Source organism: Hermetia illucens, chromosome 2 (assembly GCF_905115235.1).
Source record: "Hermetia illucens chromosome 2, iHerIll2.2.curated.20191125, whole genome shotgun sequence".
NCBI classification, from domain to species: Eukaryota; Metazoa; Arthropoda; class Insecta; order Diptera; family Stratiomyidae; genus Hermetia; species Hermetia illucens.
The window spans coordinates 30,760,499-30,780,885 of record NC_051850.1 but is presented as its reverse complement, the minus strand read 5'-3'; the positions used below and the strand labels follow the sequence as shown (position 1 = coordinate 30,780,885).

Below are 20,387 nucleotides of genomic sequence, written 5' to 3'. Positions count from 1 at the left end.
AGCCACAAGGCAGGAGACCCCCACCCCGGAAGCCAAAATCCAAAAGAACACCAGGATGGTCTCCAAAAGCAATAAATGAGCAAACATTCATGGAGGTGTTGCTAGACCTGGCTTGTAAAGCAGGCGCCTCCACGGATAGAGCACTCCATGTTATACAAAGCATCTCTAAAGTATGTGACGCGTCGATGCCTAGGAGATGCACATTCCCCACTAGAAGACCCAATTATTGGTGGAATAGTGAACAGCCTTCAATCAATTTGCCACAGAGCCAGACGAACGGTTTAGAGGGCAATAGGTAGGATCGATCAAGGCCAAAAGGAGCATGCCTATAGGGAAGCTCGCAAGAACCTTAAACTCGTCATCCAGCAGAGTAAGAAGGAATGTTTTAAGGTCCTCTGTTTGGAAGCGCACATAAATCCAAGGGGCAACGCCTATAAAATCGTGACAGGACGATTCAGAAGCCGTTATTTCCCCAGCAAGAGCTGTGTACTGACACCTTCCAGCGCCCATTGAATGTGACGCCCATTCCACCAGTCACCAGGGACAAACTGCTGGAGATCTGCAGTCGAATAGGCGACAGCAAAGCCCCGGGTTGGACGGCATGTTCGAATCGTGAATGTCCGAGAGTATCTTTCCTGCACCATGGAAGGGGCAGAAGCTGGTGCTGCTGGCTAAGCCTGGGTTCCGTAAAGCGAGATCAACCGTTGATGCCATCCAAATGGTTACTGGCTTGGCCGAAGATGCAATTCACGGAATAGGTTGTACCAGCAAATATTGTGTGGTGATGACCCTGGATGTGAGGAATACATTCAACTTGGCCAATTGAAACCTTATACAAAAATCTCTGGCGACAATTGGTGTTCCTACCTATGTCGCCGCTCTTCTCGATAGCTACTTGCAAGAGCGGGCACTCTGGTATAATACCAATGATGGACCCAAGGAGTAAGTTATCTCCGCGAGTGTCCCACATGGCTCTGTACTGAGCCCAGTACTGTGGAACATAATGTATAATGATGTACTTAACTTTCGGGTTCCAGAGGAGGCCACGTTGGTGGGTTACGGCGACGATATAGCGCTGGTTGTGATCGCAAAGCATCTCGAGGATGCTTAATTGTAATCAAAAGAAGCAATCAGTGTTGTTAGAGCTTGGTTAGAGAGTGATGGACTGGCACTCGCGGAAGTAAATATGAAAGCGGTCCTCATCACTAAGAGCCGCAAGAGAAATTACGCCTGCATTGGAATCGCGAATCGTATCATCACTTCCAAGCCGGCCATCAAATACTTGGTGGTGATCATAGATGGAAAACTCAATTTCAAGCAGCACATAGAGCATATCGTGATGTATGCAATCCCAGTTTGGGGAAAAGCACTGCAGGTTTTAGGCAATGCACATAAACTGAGTACGGTTTGGTTTACAGAAGAGCAGCATTAAGGGTGTGTTCTGCCTTCAGGGCCGTCTCAGATGATGCAGCATTCGTCATCTCGGGAATGATGCCGATTGACATCCTGGCAACCGAAATGATGAACATTTATAACACCAGGTCCATCTCTCTCCCTTTTCGCAGGTGTAAAAAGCCGGAAGGGAGAGATCCATAACCAGATGACAACAGCGATGGGACCAGTCAGAAAAGGGTCGTTGGATTTAAAGGTTAATCCCTTCCATCAGCGAGTGACTGGAGAGGTCAATTATAATCTCACCCAGTTTCTCACTGGCCATGGAGAATACCGTCAATACCTGTATACATCACCTAATTATCCAAACTGCGGCGGAGTCCCAGAAGACCCAGCGCACGTATTCTTCGAATATTCTAGGTTTGTGAAAGAAAGGAGGAACCTAGAGGAAACTCTAAGTGAAGTACTCTCACCAGAAAATTTTACCCGGAGAATGGTAGCTTGCAGGAAGACTGGGATGCAATCAATTTCATGGACGCAGTAATTCAGGGTAAGCTGCGAAATGTAGAAGAAGTGAGGAAAGCGCGGTTACGAACCCCGCGGGTAGCTAAAGTAAGGAAACTCCACCCCGTGGTGTAATACGTAAAGATGGTTCCACGGGGTAGGGATGAAGTTGAGGGTGGTCCCAGGCCAGAGTCTTTTGAAGATTTTCACCTCCACAGACACAACGACAGTAAATCGATTTTAATAAGGTTTTGGTTTATACAAAACCTGAAAAAGCTATCCGCAAAGTGTCCATCACTAACTAAAGTATGTTAAACACGTATTTCTTCAAGACTGACAAAATATCGCATCGAATACTACGAAGAAATTAGTTGAAAGTATGCCTAGACGATTGGAAGCAGTGATAGATGCCCGAGGATACCCAACGAAGTACTAAAAGGGCAACAAAACTGGAATATTACAGATTTAATTTCTTTGTGTCTTCAATTTTGTGTTGCATATTTTGTTTTGTTCTTAGTCTTTATATCACATGTATATGTTAATTTAAATGGATGCTCTTTTATTATGTTATTAAGAGGAATATATTGCTTTTGAAAACACTAAAAAACTGTTTCATTTGCCGCAGTTTTAATGTAATATGATCCAAAGCAATAAATTACCACTTGTGCCTTCAATTTTGTGAGCATCTGTACCTTCACTGGGCAGTGGCTTGGATTTGACCATACGTTATTTATACAGATTGCAATTCATATTTTAGACTGCAGTCTTAATGACAATCCAGAGTTTATTTCATTACCCCAGATATCACAGTTGAGTTGTTGCGATTTTAGTATTTTAGGGAGTAATCTTTGTGTAAAAAATTGAAATACACTGTGGCAGCTAAACGGTTGGGAAATCGAAAAAAAATAATTTAAATTGTTTACTTAGAATTACATGAGGGATACCTTTTGCCCGATTGTTTTGAAACACGCTGTATAGAATACGTTGTGTATGTACAGGGTGCGGCAGCATAACTTCCTTTTTTCAAAACTCAATAAAAACTATTGTATGCATCGGAAAATATTTATTTACTTTTTATAATGTAGGTACATGTTTAAAGTAAAAACTTTACATTTTACATTGTTTTGAAGATCAAATCTGTTAGGTGACGTCCCCCATTCTCCATACATTGCGTAAACCGATTTCTGGCGTTTGTCATGACTCTTGTTAGCATAGCAGGTGTTGTTGGCAATTTCTTCTTGGATATTGGTCTTCAAATCTTGTAGGGTTCTTGGACGGTTCACATAAACACGGGATTTCAAAAAACCCCATAGAAAAAAATCACAAGGGGACAGATCGGGAGAGCGTGCCGGCCATTCCAAATCGCCTCTAATTGAGATAAGGCGCTCTGGAAAGTGTTCCCTCAAAACAGCCATCGATGCTCTTGAAGTGTGTGCTGTTGCTCCGTCTTGTTGGAACCAAGTGTCCCCCAAATCCAAATTTTCTAGCCGTGGGAAAAGAAAACTCTGTAGCATGTTTACATACCGGTCCGAATTCACTGTCACTGTAACCTCATTTTCCTCAAAAAACCAGGGACCAATAATTCCAGCTGAGGAAATTGCACACCACACTGTGACTTTGGGTGAATGCAAAGGCTTTTGATGCAATTCTCGAGGGTTGGTGTCAGCCCAGTAGCGCATGTTTTGTTTGTTAACCGACCCACACAAATGAAAATGGGCTTCATCGCTAAAAAAAAACAATAGCACCCCCGGGAACGACATCAAGAAGAAGCTCACACGAGTTCATCCGAGAATTGAAGTCACGTTCTGAAAGTTCCAGCACTATCGCCATCTTATAGGGATGAAAATGAAGATCATCATGAAGAATTCTTCTCACAGAACGATCGGATAGTCCAAGGGCAGATGCGTGTTTGCGCGCAGAACGCCGTGGCGATCGCAACATTGACGCTCTCACTGCTTCAATGTTCTCAGGTGATCTAACGGGCCGAGGGACTCCAGTTCTTCCTTTTGTCGCACTTGCAGTTTGTCTGAATGTAGTGACCCATGTAACAATTGATTTGCGGTCTGGGACGGGAGCCAACGGGGCTAAATTAAAGCGGTTCCGAAATGCACGCTGTGTTGCAATAACCGAACATCCGCTTGAAAAGTAAACCTCAACGGCAAAGGCACGCTCGTCACTATTCCAACGCATGATGGCGACTCAACCGTGTCGGGACAAAACTTTACAGTATCCCCTCTTGAACGAGACCACTAGCGCTCCGCTATGACATCAACTAACTGAGTGGCGCGCATTTTAAAAAAGGAAGTTATGCTGCCGCATCCTGTATTAGCAGCTTCATAAAAAAATAAAAATATCATTTGAATGAATTTTCGGCATATTTGAAAAATTCTAATATGGAAAGGTTTCCCTAGAAAATGACTACATTGTATTTTTCGCTCCAGCGAGATACACTTCTCAACTTCTTCCTGAAATATTCCATCTGATATATAAATGGGGAAACCCCGGCCGATAGAAAATTAAGAAATTATAATCCTAAGGTGCCCCCTATTTCTCAATTAAGGAACTAAAACCCAAATGTCACAATTGACAGTGCCAACCATCTGACATTCGTGTATTGTTTTCTCCCCTTCCCGGGTGTATAAGGAAAACTTTACGAAACTGTTTACAATTCTATTTAAATCAACGTACATTTTACAGTGCACCCATCATCAAATAAATTATTATCATTCTGACCACCATTTTCGATGAAACCTTCACGCAGCATTGCGAATGGGTGAGTGGAATCTCTCTGAAAAGATGCCTCAGACATTGTTGTAGAATGAGGTTAACTAAACGCTTCGTTTTCAATTTTCAGGCGAGATAGGGATCGGGAAAGGAGACGCTCGCGGAGTCGCTCCACTTCCATGGATCGGGAAAGGAAGCGTCTGAGGCGTTCCAGAAGCCGCGGCCGCGAAGACAACAGACGCATCCGGCGGAGGTCACGGACACCGTCACCACGTATGAGGCGGAGAAGCCGTTCGCCAGTGTATCCCCGAGACAGAAAACAGTGAGTTGAATTATTATTATTCCTCTTAAGCGTGCAGGGAGGCTGCTTAGCGAAAACTGGAGAAAAGAGGGCCTATTAGGAAGATATAAAAATAGGTCTTCAGTTCCCCTTTTCTGCTGCTTCCAAGTTGAGGCTACTTCTAAGTGGCTATTCGCGGCTTTTGCTTGGGTCCCGTTTGAGTCCTTTTCAGGCCAATTGAATTTTCGACCCCAATCGGAATCCCGCAGTGATTGCCACAGCGATACTTATCAGTGTCTACTTGAGTGGCAGCATTGAAGCCTCTGGATATGATGCGTGTCTCTCATTTCCGCCACAATTAGGTGCTATGGTCCTCAAGTTCTAACGAAACCACAATTAATTGTGCCCGCGGCATTACAGAAATCTCCACCAATTTCTACCAAAAAGCTAACCGCAAATAATTAACCTAAAGAAACCGTTTCAGAATTGAGAAAGTTTTTCAAGTTACTCAAAATGTTATTTCTTCTCCTTTCAGCCGTCGCTCCCGATCCCGTGGTGAACGCGAAGAAAGGCTTGAACGTGATCGTGACATCGACCGCCACCGTGAGCGAGATGCTCGCCGTGAAAAATCGCGCTCTCGAGAAAAGGAAGACATCAAAGAAAAACCAGCTCCGGAACGCATAAAAGAAGAAATCAAAACTGAACCAGAGCCGGAGCCCGTTATCGACAAAGAAGAAGAACAAAAGCGCCTCGAGTTGGAAATGATCAAGCGTCGCGAGCGAATTGAACGCTGGCGTGCCGAACGCAAACTCAAGGAGCTTGAAAACAGCAAGAAAGAAATCAAAACGATCGCCATTCCGGCTGCCAAGAAATGGAGCTTGGAGAACGATTCAGAGGACGAAGAAGACAGCAAGGACAAGAAACAGGACAATGGGGATGATAAAGTGGAGGAGGAAGAGATCGATCCGCTCGATGCCTTCATGCAAGAAGTTGACAAGGAAGTAAGGAAGGTCAATAAGATCTCAAAGCCTGCAACAGCTGCTCCTGGAGCAGCTCAGAATTCAGGTGGCGTCATGATTGTTACGGGAGTGGCGAAGAAAATGACCACAAAAAGCAAAGGCGAGTTGATCGAGCAGAACCAAGATGGCTTGGAATATTCGAGTGAAGAAGAATTTGAGGACATCAAGGACGCCGCTGCGAGCTTGGCGAATAAGCACAGAAAGGAATTGGCGAAGATTGACCATTCCGGGGTTGATTATGCTCCTTTCCGGAAGAACTTTTATGTTGAAGTGCCAGAGATTGCACGGTTGACGCAACAAGAGGTGGACAAATACAAGGAAGAATTGGAGGGGATTCAAGTGAAAGGCAAAGGATGTCCGAAGCCAATCAAGGTGAGTGGTTGTAATATAAGAATCTAGACTAAGACTTTGTTGGCCAGTGGTAGTGCTGGACAACTTAGCTAAATTAAGGTTGGTTTACCACTGAAAAAAAGTAGTATGCAACCTTCGAAAATCATGTTGTCAAGAGAGAAAGCTCGCATAAATAATGTGCACTTTCTAAACTTGAAATCGCAGATACTATTCATTAAGCTATGTTAAATAGATGTAACGTCCACATTTCCTCATATCGCCACGTTACAAGACCTCCAGTTTTTATGGACCGGCCCAGGTCCATCACTCCCGAAATCGATCTGCCTTCTGTAACTGATCCGTCTAAGGGGAATGTTATGTCATTAAATCCAAATCTATCATCGAAGTACCCTGGCCTGATACTATCACAAATGAAGAACTTGGTCGACGCACAGGCCTGGCACTCGTGCGCACTGATCGAAAGGCCGAAGTGGCAATGTATAGGTCACACATTAAGGAGGGGCGACAATTCCATTGCGGGCTACGCCATGCAGTGGAATCCACTCTCCCAAGATGGCCGACTAATGGGTGGCCCCAAGGGCACTTGATGCAAAAACCGTATTCACGAAATCGATGAAATAACCGTGAATCAAGCCGCATTTATAAAAAATTGCGGAACTACTAACACAATACACGCTACGCGGTTACTCATCGAGAAACACCGTGAGAAGCATCGCCCTCTTTACATTGCATTTCTGGATCTAGAGAAAGCTTTTGACCGTGTGCCACATGAACTCATGTTATGCTCTACGACAACATTTAGTGCCAGAAGAACACGTGCGCTGGGTTCAATTACTCTATCACGATCCGAAAAGAAAAGTCCTCGGACGTGGCCGGTATATCAAAGCCGCTCTGTTGCTGTTCATCAAGGAAGCGCTCTCTCGCCACTCCTTTTTTTTTTGTTACGGACGCTGCCACACGGGACATCCGACGTCCTGTGCCCTATACACTGCTTTATGCAGATTTTGTTTTCCTAGCATCTGTTAGCAAAAATGATCTCGGGCAACTTGTCCTTCCATCCTAGAGTATTTTCCTCAACGTCGAATTGGCAAATGATGTGGTCCGCGAGCATCACGATTCTCTAATGTTTGTCGAATAGATGCATTGTCGTATCAATTTATCCATTATCAGAAGTCGTAACTAAGAAGAGTCAACCTCTTCCTCGACACGAATCAAGATCTCTGGGACCAACGTCCACGTTTTTCGCGGGGTTGGCGAGTGGTAGTGGCTTCAGCTTTAGCACTGTGTACTTGAGTAGACGCAACGAACCGGTGGTCGCCCTTATGTCAAGCCCAAAGTCGCTGAAGGGGCTCAATGAGGTTTTCGAGGTATACCAGTTCCGCCGGACTTACAGCGAATTCCTCGCGATTGGCCGTCCGAAGGCCAAATAAAACAAATGGCAGAGCTTGCGACGGCGATTGCATTATAGCTGCCTTCAGGGTCTTATTCCACCTTTCAAACATTCCCTTGTGCTGCAGATGGTAGGCGGTTATATAGTAGCATTTGAAGCGGAGAAGTTTGTCCAACTCTAAGAAAAGCGGGGACTCAAAGTGGGATCCACTATCGAGAAAGCACTTCACCACAAGATTGTTCACAAATGTCTTTCAGAGGTATCGCGACAGACCACTGCGTGAACCTATCGATGATTGTCAGGGAATATCTAAGACGCCCCATCCCAAATACCCGTGCCCGTGGAATGTCGCGAGGGTGAACATCGGGCAATTCGTCGAAGCTCTTGGAGCAGGCAGGGCCGCGCTGGAAGTTTCGGTTCTTCCCGTATTCCAGCATCATAATTTAATTGGACTCGCGGCAGCAAATTCTTCTTCGATCCGCACGTATGGCTACAGGCAAGTAGACTTGCGTTTAGGACTTCGACCAGCGTTTTCTGTGGCGCTTCATTATCGCGGACATCAGTATACCCATTTTAGGCGCAGATTGGATATGGATTGGGTGTGAATATACATGATAGGTCCCTCATTGACCCCACAAGTTTCTTTAAGTCATCAGGAAAAATCTCAATCTCACTTGCTCACCGTATTCGCGCACTTCTTCCAAAATACCGCAACATCACTACCGATCCTGGTCTTTCTGAACCCGTTGTGCATGATGTTCAGTACCACATAAACACTACAGGCTCCCCACTTTTCTCTAAAATGCATCCATTACCACCGCAGAAACTGGCAGTTGCGTGGAAAGAGCTTGAAGTACTTCTTAAGCAGGATATTTTTGCAAACCTTCAGACAGTTGCTTGTCTTCGCCACTTCGCACGGTACCTAAATCCTATGGCAAATGGAGACCTTGTGGCGACTACACACGTCTAAATGATCAGACGATTACAAATCGATACCCCATCCCACTCATCTACGATTTTCCCACTCTATCGCAACCTACCGTGTTTTCTCGACCTTGGACTTAGTCAAGGCATACGGAACGGACTTTTCAGGTTAACTAGGATGGCTCTTGGACTGAGCAACGCGGTACAAATCTTTCAGAGATTCATCCACTCTGTGGTGCGAAACCTCCACTTCCGTTTTGTATATTTGGATGATGTTCCGATCGCGTTTTCCTCTGAGTCCGAGCATTCAGAACAACTCGAGTGCACTTTTCAACGTCTTTTTGAGGCCGAACTAGTACTTCACGTCGAAAAGTGCAAATTCCTACAATCGCAGGTGAGATTCCTCGGCCACCTGGTTAACTCTGAAGGTATCCAATCGGACCCAGTTAAGGTGCAGGCATCGTGACGGACGCAGATGGTCGTGCTTTCTTTCCAGCCAGATGAAGTTCTAAACTCCTCGATTATAGAGAAGATTGAAGAACCCATTGAATTCACTCGACTTGTGGTGCCGACAGATGGAATTGCCCCAAATATCGGCAATGCCTCCGATAGTGGAGAGCGAGCAAATTCTTCCATTGAAATTTGCTCCAAGTGTGCGCACCGTCGGTTCGTTGCCCCTCGTCGGTCAGTAAGCAAAAAACCGCTTCTGCCACCAACGTAACAGAATTGTTCGGCTTCTAACAAGTCTCTTTGTAATTGGCTGCCCGGGTAACAGCGATCGATTCTTTTGCTTCCCGGTTGGAATTGGAACAAAAAATTTATAACAAAGGTCGTTGTCCTTGCAGTCCTTCTTTTGGACATCATCACTCCAGAGGCAAGTATCTCGGTTGATGAACCACTTATCAGACTTGGCGACTTTGACTATTGGATTGTACTTTAAGTTGCTGTTCAAATGGCTTAGTGATCAGCCAAGCAGAAGGTATACGAAAAGCATATGCCAACGAAGGGATAGCGAACATTTAGTGCATTTATTTTATTCTTCTCGAAGAAATGCGATTTGGGCGGCATTTTTGTGACAGAGCAAGCAACTTGCGTGCCCCATGCATGGAATTTTGGTCGAGTCTGCCTTGACTTCCAAAAGCCAACCAATTTCCGTTCAATTGTCACGGCAGGAAAACATTTCTTTGACCTCTAGTTCTCCGACCTGCAAATACCGAGTCGATAATAAGTTTATATTTGCAACCCCTTGATCCAACACAGCAAGCCTTTTGTTTGTTGAGCAGAATATCGCTAGTTTCGTGGTGCGCGTTGACCCTTTCGTTAAAAATGTGCGTTATGAACTTGCAGTAGGTCAGTAAGCAAGTAATCTGCCTCGTGTTTGCGGGATTTTGCATCGTGTCTTTTTTAAGGTGGATTGAAGTAATCCCCGCAGTAAGGAAAGCTGGAAATTCTTCTGACCTAGACTAGAGCAACTTCAGTTCTTCGAGCTGTTTATGGCTCGTTAAAGCTATTCGGTATCTTTAACAAAATCCATAGGCGGAGTAGGTAGGTATCAGTGGTCGCTCGGAGAAACTTTGAGATCTTCAAAGCCAGCCTGTAGCATTCACGCAGGGCAGTTCTGTCCTATCCTACAACGAAAGATTTCCCCTTAGGTCTTCAAAGAATGTAGTAATCCGTAGCTTGGCTCTAGCTAAAGCTGGGCAATTTCTAAGAAAGTGCCTGAAAGAACTTTGGCCAGTGCCACATGCCGACTGTTGCAATCCTGTAGAAATCTACAAGCGCGTGTCTCAAGAGCTCTTCTGATTTCAAATAGGAGGGCAAAATCCTCCTCGGTTTGGTGCACGTGGTGAGCCTTCTGAGATTAGTAAATTCCATCTTTAACTGTCGCGAGCGCTACGCTGGCTACGCCTGAGTGACTGCCAGTATCCGAGAACGGTGCCCCACCGACTCCACAGACCATCTTTAATCCGCCAGTGAACACATCGCCGGCCTTTCACTCTGCCGCGGTTTAAGAGCCCAAAGCAAATTTCTTCTTGAAGCTCGGCTTGCGTGTGGTGCAGTGCATTGAGCATGTTCAGAATGTCCGAGATACTTCGTCTAGGAAGATTCATTTTTCAACATCCGGACTCATGTAGTTGTAACCACTGCACGCTAAGGCGTATTTAATGTGCATGCCCAGAGGAGGAGGTGTAGGAGTATATTGACAGTAGCAGCGTTATGCGTTATAGTTTCTTTCCTAATAAATATTTAAAACATTTTTCAGACCTGGGCGCAATGCGGTGTATCGAAAAAGGAGCTCGAAGTTCTCAAAAAACTCGGTTTCGAAAAACCAACTCCAATCCAATGCCAAGCTATACCCGCAATAATGTCAGGACGTGACCTCATTGGTATCGCAAAAACTGGCAGCGGTAAGACTCTGGCATTTATTCTTCCCATGTTCCGACATATCCTCGATCAACCACCATTGGAGGATGGGGACGGACCAATTTCTATCATCATGACACCAACTCGTGAGTTGTGCATGCAAATCGGCAAGGATATCAGGAAGTTCTCTAAATCTTTGAATCTGAGGGCTGTGTGCGTTTATGGCGGTACAGGAATTTCAGAGCAAATTGCAGAGCTGAAAAGAGGAGCAGAGATAATCGTTTGTACGCCAGGACGGATGATTGACATGCTGGCGGCAAACTCGGGGAGAGTAACGAATTTAAGACGCGTCACATATATTGTGCTGGATGAAGCTGACAGGATGTTCGATATGGGTTTTGAGCCACAAGTGAGTATTGACTTTTTTCAAGATAAAAAATTGCGGTCCAAAAGTTATGAACAATTATGACACAATCTCGAATTGCCAGGTAATGCGCATCATCGACAATATCCGTCCCGATCGGCAAACTGTTATGTTCAGTGCTACTTTTCCACGCCAAATGGAAGCCTTGGCGCGGAGAATTCTAAAGAAGCCCATTGAAGTTCAAGTTGGAGGACGTTCCGTCGTATGTAAGGATGTCGAACAGCACGTCGCAATATTGGAGGACGAGGCGAAATTCTTCAAGCTCTTGGAACTGCTGGGTCATTATCAAGAACACGGTAGCATCATTGTATTTGTCGACAAACAAGAAAACGCCGACATCCTTTTAAAAGATCTCATGAAAGCATCATATCCCTGCATGAGTCTCCATGGTGGAATCGATCAGTTCGATCGCGATTCGACCATGTTGGACTTTAAATCTGGAAAGGTGCGTTTACTCATTGCTACTTCTGTTGCGGCCAGAGGTCTCGATGTTAAAGATTTGATTTTGGTTATCAACTATGACTGCCCGAACCATTATGAGGATTACGTTCACAGGTAAGAAAAATTCGCTCACATTCATACCTTGTTGTTGATATTTCAAGGGTTAAGTCTCCACAAAGGCGAATATTATTTCTAAGGACATTCCACCTTTTAGAATTTTTGAGCTGAGAAGAGTGCATTGAAATTCAATTTCGCTATTTCTTTTTACTAATTTAGATGCGGTCGCACAGGGCGAGCTGGCCGCAAAGGCTTCGCGTGGACATTCCTTACAGCAGATCAAGGACGCTATGCAGGTGATATAATACGCGCTTTAGAACTTTCAGGTGGTAAAGTGCCTGATGATTTGCAGAATCTGTGGGACACTTACAAAGCAACCCAAGAGGCAGAGGGTAAAAAAGTTCATACAGGCGGTGGATTCAGCGGCAAGGGATTCAAATTCGACGAACAGGAAGCGAACGCCGTCAAAGAAAGTAAAAAATTACAGAAAGCTGCTCTCGGACTGGCCGATTCGGATGACGAGGAAGATATTGAGAATGATATTGACCAGCAGATTGAGAACATGTTCGCCGCAAAGAGGAACGTTAAGGAGGCTGCTGTGGTCCCAGCGAATGGCGCTGCGCCTTCTACCGCTGTTGTTTCTGGAACGGCTACAACTACCACAACGACGGCCACTACTAACCCGGCAAGTCTTTTGGATCCGGCAGTACTTGCTGCCGCGGGTGTCGCTCCTGCAGCTCCTGGAACGCCTCCTGGTCCCATTTCAACCGACAAGCTTGAATTGGCTCGTCGTCTGGCTTCGCGAATCAACGTGGCTAAAAATCTGGGTTACGAAGCCAAAGGCGCTACTCAACAAGCGGCCGAAGCCATCCTCAAAGGAGCTGGTTCGCAGCCTCTAATAACCGTAAGCAATCGATTTTTTTTTATTTAATGTAAATTAATTTTATTTCTTCCTCCAGGCTCGTACCGTTGCCGAACAACTTGCTGCGAAACTCAACAACAAACTCAACTACCAACCGAAAGAGGACGAGGAAGGTCTTCTCCCCGGACAACAAAATCTGTTCACCAAATACGAAGAAGAATTGGAAATTAATGACTTCCCACAGCAAGCGCGGTGGAAAGTCACGTCAAAGGAGGCGCTCGCACAAATTTCCGAGTATTCGGAAGCCGGTCTCACAGTACGTGGTACTTACGTTCCACCTGGCAAGAACCCTCCCGAAGGCGAGCGGAAACTCTATTTGGCTATTGAGAGCTGTAGTGAATTATCTGTGCAGAAAGCTAAAAGGGAGATTACGAGGTTGATTAAGGAGGAGCTGCTAAAATTGAGTTCGGCGCATCATGTATTCAACAAGGGACGTTACAAAGTTCTGTAAAGTGTTAAGATTCAGAACAATTGTAATTTACTTGGGTTTAGTATATGACTATGATGATATGCAGTGTGAAATAGTAATGGATAATTATAAATAAAATAATTTTAAGTACTTTGAGCCTTTTTTCTTCAGATGCATTGCGTGTGTAGTTTTTTTTTTGTTTTTGTGCGTAGGGTAGGTGAATGTGTTGATGCACAGAGTGTTGAACTCCCGCAACGGTACTTTGTCGAACTACCGACCTGGCACCGTTTAACACATTACTTCGGACTAGCCCTCCCGATCTGCCGGCTTAAGAAGCCTTATCAAGGAGTTCTTGCTACCAACAGGCAGGGAGGGGAGGAACGCAGTTATTAGTTCAAGGAAGCACTTGCAAGTCGGTCCCTTCAGCGACCTTTCACAAGAAAAAATGGTATAATCGGCGTTGTCTACCACTCCATTGCAAAACACACAGTCAGATGATCGTGCCTTCCTAATCTTGTGCAAGTAAGACTGAAAACCTCCACGCCCACTTAGAAGTTTGGTAAGGAAATAATCAATCTCAGTATGCTTCCGATTCAACCACATGTCTAAATTAGTCCATCTGCCTCTTGGCTCATTCTGCTAAAAGTGTTGCTACTTGATTACTGTTCTTTACTGGCAACTGCCTCTCTTGAGTCTTCTCCGCTGTGCTTGTAGAAGGCTTTACGATCCTTACCATCACGGCCTGTTCAGAGACAGTGTGATAGACAGTCGACACCCGCACAGCTCCTCTCTGCACTTGGATAAGGCGCTTACGATAAACTTCCAAGCCGTAGAGCTGGACGGACTAAGTTACTTTCATATGAATACGTCCCCTGGTAGATATACAACCACCAGAATTCGTCGTTACCTGCCTTTAGGCCGCGACTCAAGCTGCAGCCTTGTCTACTTTAATTTGCTCGAAAAAAGCTCATCTTCGATTCGGGTGTTAACCCAAGATACTTAACTGTTGGGTTCGCCGCCAGCCAATATGGGACGCAGATCGAGATTATCTTTCTGGTCAAGATGACAATTTCAGTTTTGTTTTCAGTGCAAGGTAGAAATCATGTGCAGTTGTCCATCCGTTTCCCCGTCGCGTCAACATACCAAGTCTGTTTTGCGCTTGTTTAATAATGCGGCCGCAACATCATCCACATAACAGACCAGGTGCGACTCTCCCAGCATATTGAATCTTAGCAGACTATCGAAGTAAGCGTTCCAGAGGTTCGGCCCTAGGATAGATTCCTGTGCAAGTCCAACTTGATCTTTATCTTTGTTTGACCCTTTAACATCTCATAGAGCAAAAATCGATCTCTCAAATAATCGACCAATTTTCTCAAGCGATAGTTCGACACGCGGAATAAATTTTCTAATGTGCTTAAAATATCTTATGGAATTGAAGGCATTTCTGGCATCGAATGTTACGCGGAACACTACCCGTCGAGATCGATGGCAATGCCATCGATAAACCACATCCACAAACTCCATAACAGGATCCACCTTAAATTTCCCTACTCTAATGCCGAACTGCTTTGGGGATAAGTTCCCAGCAGCACGTATCGCTTCAGCAAGTCTACTCCTGGTTAGCTTTTCGAGCATTGTATGAGCGGCCGGTGTATAAACGGCAGCTCAAAGACTGCTTTCTCTCTGCCGATCAGTGCGAGATCCGTCACCTTCGAGCGGCAACTAAAATTGCCACCTTCAGGCAAGCGCTAAATGCATCGAGAAGAAAGCCTGATCGATAGTGGAACAACAGTTTACTCGTATATACTTCTATCGGGATGCCATCAGGGCCTGGCGCCTTCGTATTTTTCATAGTAAGAACTGTCTACTCAGACTCATTCATGGTGAAAAATGGGCTTAATCTGTTGTTGCCATCGACCCGTACTTAATGTTTAAGGAATAATGCCCGAACAATGGGGTCCATTTGGTCAATATTAGGCAGAATCCCATTTTCCTTTCCTCCTTCCTTCTCCCTTGTTTATAACCAAGTCCCCACGAATTCCCATTTACCCCGTCAGGTCCGGCGAGCAACGAGTTTTGCTTTTGTTTATTGTTTGTTGCGAACTCTTCTTTTAGCTGATTTGCACTCTGCTATTTGGGTACATTCCTCCTCTCGGGCATTTTAACGTCGTGCCAAACAGCGGAGCTGATAACACTCCATCCGCAGGTTGGCAGTTTCTGCCGTCCATAAGAACATAGAAGGGTTGTGATGGCTGTTTACCCTTTGGAGTATAAACGCTTCGTTGACGACAGAATTCGCCACCCGTTACCGATTCAGAAGCTTAAGTTAGGTCAAGGATACGCAGTCCTAGCGCTGGAAAGTTGGCGTGGATCCAGTGTTTGAAACTAAGGACTTCATTCTCACCGCCATATCGAGAATCTGTTTCCCCTTGAGTCTGGCCATCTTTAAGTCTTAGCCTACCTCAAAGACAAATCTATAGAAACCGTTCTTTATTTAATAATTAGTAATTAGCAGCGCTTGAGCGGTCGCTATACTATAAATACTACACATACATACCGTAGCTGCCTTCCTGGATATAGATGAAGCATTCAACAACGTTGGCACCCACTAAATCAAGGAAGGATTGGAGGGATATCTTACACATTGGCTAATATCCATGGTAAGAACTAGGAGAATCCAGTTTGATCTGGAAGGTAGCGATTTGACCAAAACTGTTAAAATAGGCACGCTTCAGGATGGTGCCATCTCTTCGGTGCTCCATACCAGTGGCCCCAAACTAAAGATGGCGTCCCCACTTAAACAGCTCTTTATCTCCAGGCTAGCGTTCACAACTTCTACGGACGATGTTCTGGGTTATATAAAGAGCAAAGTTGGTTTACTTTCTCCTCTGCCCTGCATTAAAATGACAAAAAACAACAACACCGATCGGGTGATTGCATCTTTCAAGGTTACTTATCCACACGAAGTTGACATCCTCGGCAACCCTTCTTTGTGACCTGAAGGTGTATTCATCAAGCCATACAAGCGCCCCAATTCGCGGGTAAATTTCAGGGCAACCCGCCCGCCTCGCCGAGGTATATAACTGGATCCATGTTTACTGTCCGTCTGTTTTATCAGAACGTTAGCAGTTTAAGAACCAAGCTGGGGGCCTTCAATTTATCCGCGCTGGCTAAGCAACACCATGCCATCTGTATCTCCGAAACCTGACTGGACGGTGTCATATTAAACTCCGAGCTCCCGGAAGGGTACTCCACTTTCCGCTGTGACAGGGACCGGGATGCATCTCGTAAGTCCACCGGCGGTGGGGTCCTAATTGCAATAAAAGATACACTCCCCGCCGAATTCGCCTTCTCCTCCTCTGACTTTCCTTTCGATTCTGTTGCTTTTCGTGTCTCTCCGCTCAACTTCTTCCCGTTCATTGTTTCTTGTGTATATGTCCCCTATGCAAACCCTTCCCACCTACGTGAAGAATTGTTCGACAGTTTGTCTGAACTCCTTACCGTCAGATTCCCCACCCTTTCTTCCTTTGCGGAGATTTCAACCTCACCACGCACCACTGGCCTAATCACTTTCTTCCTTTATGAACACTAGCTCTGCTCTGAATTTCAATACCACCAAAAACTCCTTGGGCCGCGCTCTCGATCTCTTCCTCTCCAACCTCCCCGAGCGCCACCTGTGTTTATTTTTCTTGCACATCCCCGTATGTCAAAACTGACGCTTACCACCCCGCGGTTGAATTTGAAGCCAAGCTCCCCCGTTCAAAACCCAAAACCATACGTAAATCCACCAAGTTCAACTTCCGCAAAACCAATTTTAATAGTCTGAACTCAGGTTTAGCGTCTGTTATACAACTCATCGTGTGATCAAGCTCAAAACACCTTTTAGAATATCCTGTCTGATCGCCCCTCCTGTTATGTCCCTTCTTCGCCTCCCTGCCTACGTTCGTACCCAACTTGGTTCACAACGGAAATTCTTATTAACATTCGCTTGAAACATACACTACGGAAGAAGTTTCGGGCTTCTAAAAATGACGCCGACCTTGCTCACTTTAAGGCTATACGCTCTACTGTGAAGTCAATGGTCAGAAAAGCGCGTAAAAGGTACTTATTGAGCGTCGAAGCCGCCGTTGCCCGAGGTATCTTAAAACCCTTTTGGTCTCACGCTCGCAATTCTCGTAATCCCACTCAATCTCTCCCTTCTTGTATCAGTTTCACTAACTCCACTGCCAACTCCCCACAGGAACCCTGCGACCTTCTCTGCACCTACTTCTCTTCAGTCTGAGTGAAATTATGCGGTGTTTCCAACGATTAATTAATTGAAGTAATAAAAACTTGTTGTTTCTTTTTCGTTGGTGTGGATATTTATTCTTGCAAATATCGATATTTCGGGAAACACTTGTTCCTTTCATCAGTGCTAACAAGTTGAAACTCAGTGCTAACAAGTTGAAACTTGTTAGCACTGATGAAGGGAACAAGTGGTTCCCGAAATATCGGTATTTGCAAGAATAAATATCCACACCAACGAAAAAGAAACAACAAGTTTTTATTACTTCAAGTCTCTTCAGTGTTTTCGCCCTATTACTATCCTTACGCCTTCCTTGGTTGAGTTCCCCATTGGTAATCTTGACTCCAATGTCGGACCTTGCCCCGATGGGCTTTCTAGTCTCTTTCTCCTTAACTGTAGAAAACACATTTCCTTCTCCCTGAGTATAATCTACAACAAAAGTCTAGATGAACGCTACTTTCCTCATCTCTGGAAAAAGGCCCTTATCATCCCTATCCTCAAGAGCGGAGACCCTTCCCTTGCTGTGAACTACCGCCCCATTTCTTTTTTCTCCTCTTGCTCCAAAATCCTGGAAAGATACGTCAACGATTGCTTGACCACGCACTTCGGTCACTTCATTGTCAAAGAATAGCATGGTTTCGTGAAACATAGATCAACGGCTTCAAACCTTCTGGTCTTTACCAACTTTGTTGCTAAATGCTTGAATTCACGACAGGAGGTACATGCTATTTATATCGATTTCTCCAAAGCCTTTGCTACCATTGACCATAACATCCCCTTCTTTAAACTTTCATTACTAGACTTCCCTCCCTCAATCATTTCCTGGCTTTCCTCCTATCTCTTATACCGTTCCTGCAAAGTTTCTTTTCATGGTTACTCATCTCGTTCCTTCTCAACTTCCTCTGGTATTCCCCAAGGCTCTATACTTGGCCCGCTTCTCTCCCTTTTTTTATCAATGACCTCGCCTCCATCCTCACCTGCTCGTATTTGCTTTACGCAGACGACCTTAAATTGTTTGCCTCTGTTTCGTCTAAGTTGGACTGTGCTCTCTTACAGTCCAACCTTGATAATTTAGCCCGTTGGTGTTCGGTCAACAAGCTAACACTGAATGTCAACAAATGCCACTGGATGCGCTATTCCCTTAAACCCTCCCCAACATCCTTTTCCTATTCTTTCAGTGGACAACCCCCTTCACTACTGACCTCCTTCAAAGACCTGGGTGTAATATTCGACGACAAATTTCGTTTCAATTCCCACTTCGTTGACATCATCAATAGAGCTTCCAAAATTTCGACTTTACCTCAATCCAGCCCTCCTTAACACTCTTCAATTCCCTTGTCAGAGACATCCTTGAATATTGCTGCGTAGTCTGGTCTCCCTTCCGCATCCGTGACTGCCACGCTCTTGAATTTGTACAACGAAAAACCAACCGGGCCCTCTTTTACAAAAAGAACTTTCCACGGGTTGATTATTCGTCACGACTCCACCCCTTCAATATCCCCTCCCTACAGCAATGCCGTATCTTTCTTGATATGTGTACTCTTTTCAAACTCTGCAATTATCTGATGGATTGCTCCGCCAGCTCGGATATTACTTTCTGTATCGCCTCGTCTCATAACACATGTAGTGCGAACATTTTTGATGTACCCTTCGCGGAGCTCGCGATTTACTTCCACTCTACGATCCTGAGGCTTTAGCGATCCTACACTGCCCTACAGCTTGGGTCCTTTGACTCTAGTTCCCTCTCTAGTTTTAAGCGTAAAATAAGCCATTCACTTGCTCCTCCCTCTGAGGACAATATGTAATAAGGAATTTGATTTCTGTGTATTGTCCTCATTAAATAAATAAATAAATAAATAGTGACGGACGAAACTCTATATATATTGGATAAAAGCAGGGTTGTAACGTTTACCAACGGTTTGGTGTCAGGTATGTTTTCCCCATTATAAGTTAAATTATGGAGGGTATGTTGGGAGAAGTGCGGACTCGGCATAAATCCAACAAAGACGGAGCTGTTGCCATTCACCACCAAGCCAAAGATATCCAAATTCCACCACTCGCGACAAGGTAGATAGGTAGGTAGGTATCAGTGGCCGCTCCGGGAAGCCCAATTAGCGCTTTGTTGCGTCGTTTTGATGTCGCAAACTCCTAAGACCGTGACTGTTGTTATGGGAGCAGGGAGACAGAGTCCAGCCGGCTCGGATCTTCAGAGCCAGCCCGTAGCATTCACGAAAGAAAGCAGCTCTCCAACCCTGCAGCTAGAAATCTCTCTGAGGTCCCCAAAGAATAGTTTACCCAGTGTCCGCAGCCTGACTCTAGCCAGCTGGGCAATCGTGAGAAAGTGCACGAGGTTTTCCCTTCCTTCTCCGCAGCTTCGGCAATGCGAGTTGTAGGGTATGCTGAGCCTAGCGGCATGGTCTCCTATGGGCCAGTGCCCCGTGCAGACCGCCGTAATCTTGAATACATTTGCGCGCGTCTGGCACAGAAGGTCGCGACAAAGTGAACAAGGATTGCTTCTTCCCTCCTTGTAAAGTATGTGGGTGTGATCCTGGATCCTCAGTTAAATTAGAGACTGAACATAGAACTGAGAATTAAGAAGACATGTGTAGCCTCCTATGCCTACAACATGTCCTTTCTAAGGAAATGTGGTCTCCGGCCGAGGATGGTTTCTTGGATGTACACAACCGGGGTTTGTTCAATCTTAACGAACGTTTCTAATGTGAGGTGGCAGACGCTGAGCAACAAGTGCTATAGAACGAAGCTTAATAGTATTCAATGAACCGCATGTACAGTACTGCCGGCCAGATTTTTTAAATGTACTCCTACACCCTCTCCCCTTGAACCTCTATGTTGTAGCGTTGCGGTCGGATGTTAGAGAGCAAAGCTCTACGGCTGTAGCAA

At 45.2% G+C, this 20,387-nt stretch overlaps 1 protein-coding gene across 1 annotated transcript; it reads left to right on the top strand.

Annotated features, from left to right (window-relative positions):
* Positions 1 to 4,502: 4,502 nt before the first annotated feature.
* On the top strand, positions 4,503 to 13,351 carry LOC119648647 (probable ATP-dependent RNA helicase DDX46). Its single transcript, XM_038050419.1, has 7 exons — positions 4,503 to 4,669; positions 4,751 to 4,942; positions 5,436 to 6,291; positions 10,848 to 11,357; positions 11,437 to 11,927; positions 12,090 to 12,774; positions 12,830 to 13,351. The coding sequence occupies exons 1-7, from the start codon at positions 4,641 to 4,643 to the stop codon at positions 13,241 to 13,243; spliced, it is 3,177 nt and encodes a 1,058-aa protein (XP_037906347.1). The 5' UTR covers positions 4,503 to 4,640; the 3' UTR covers positions 13,244 to 13,351.
* Positions 13,352 to 20,387: the final 7,036 nt, after the last annotated feature.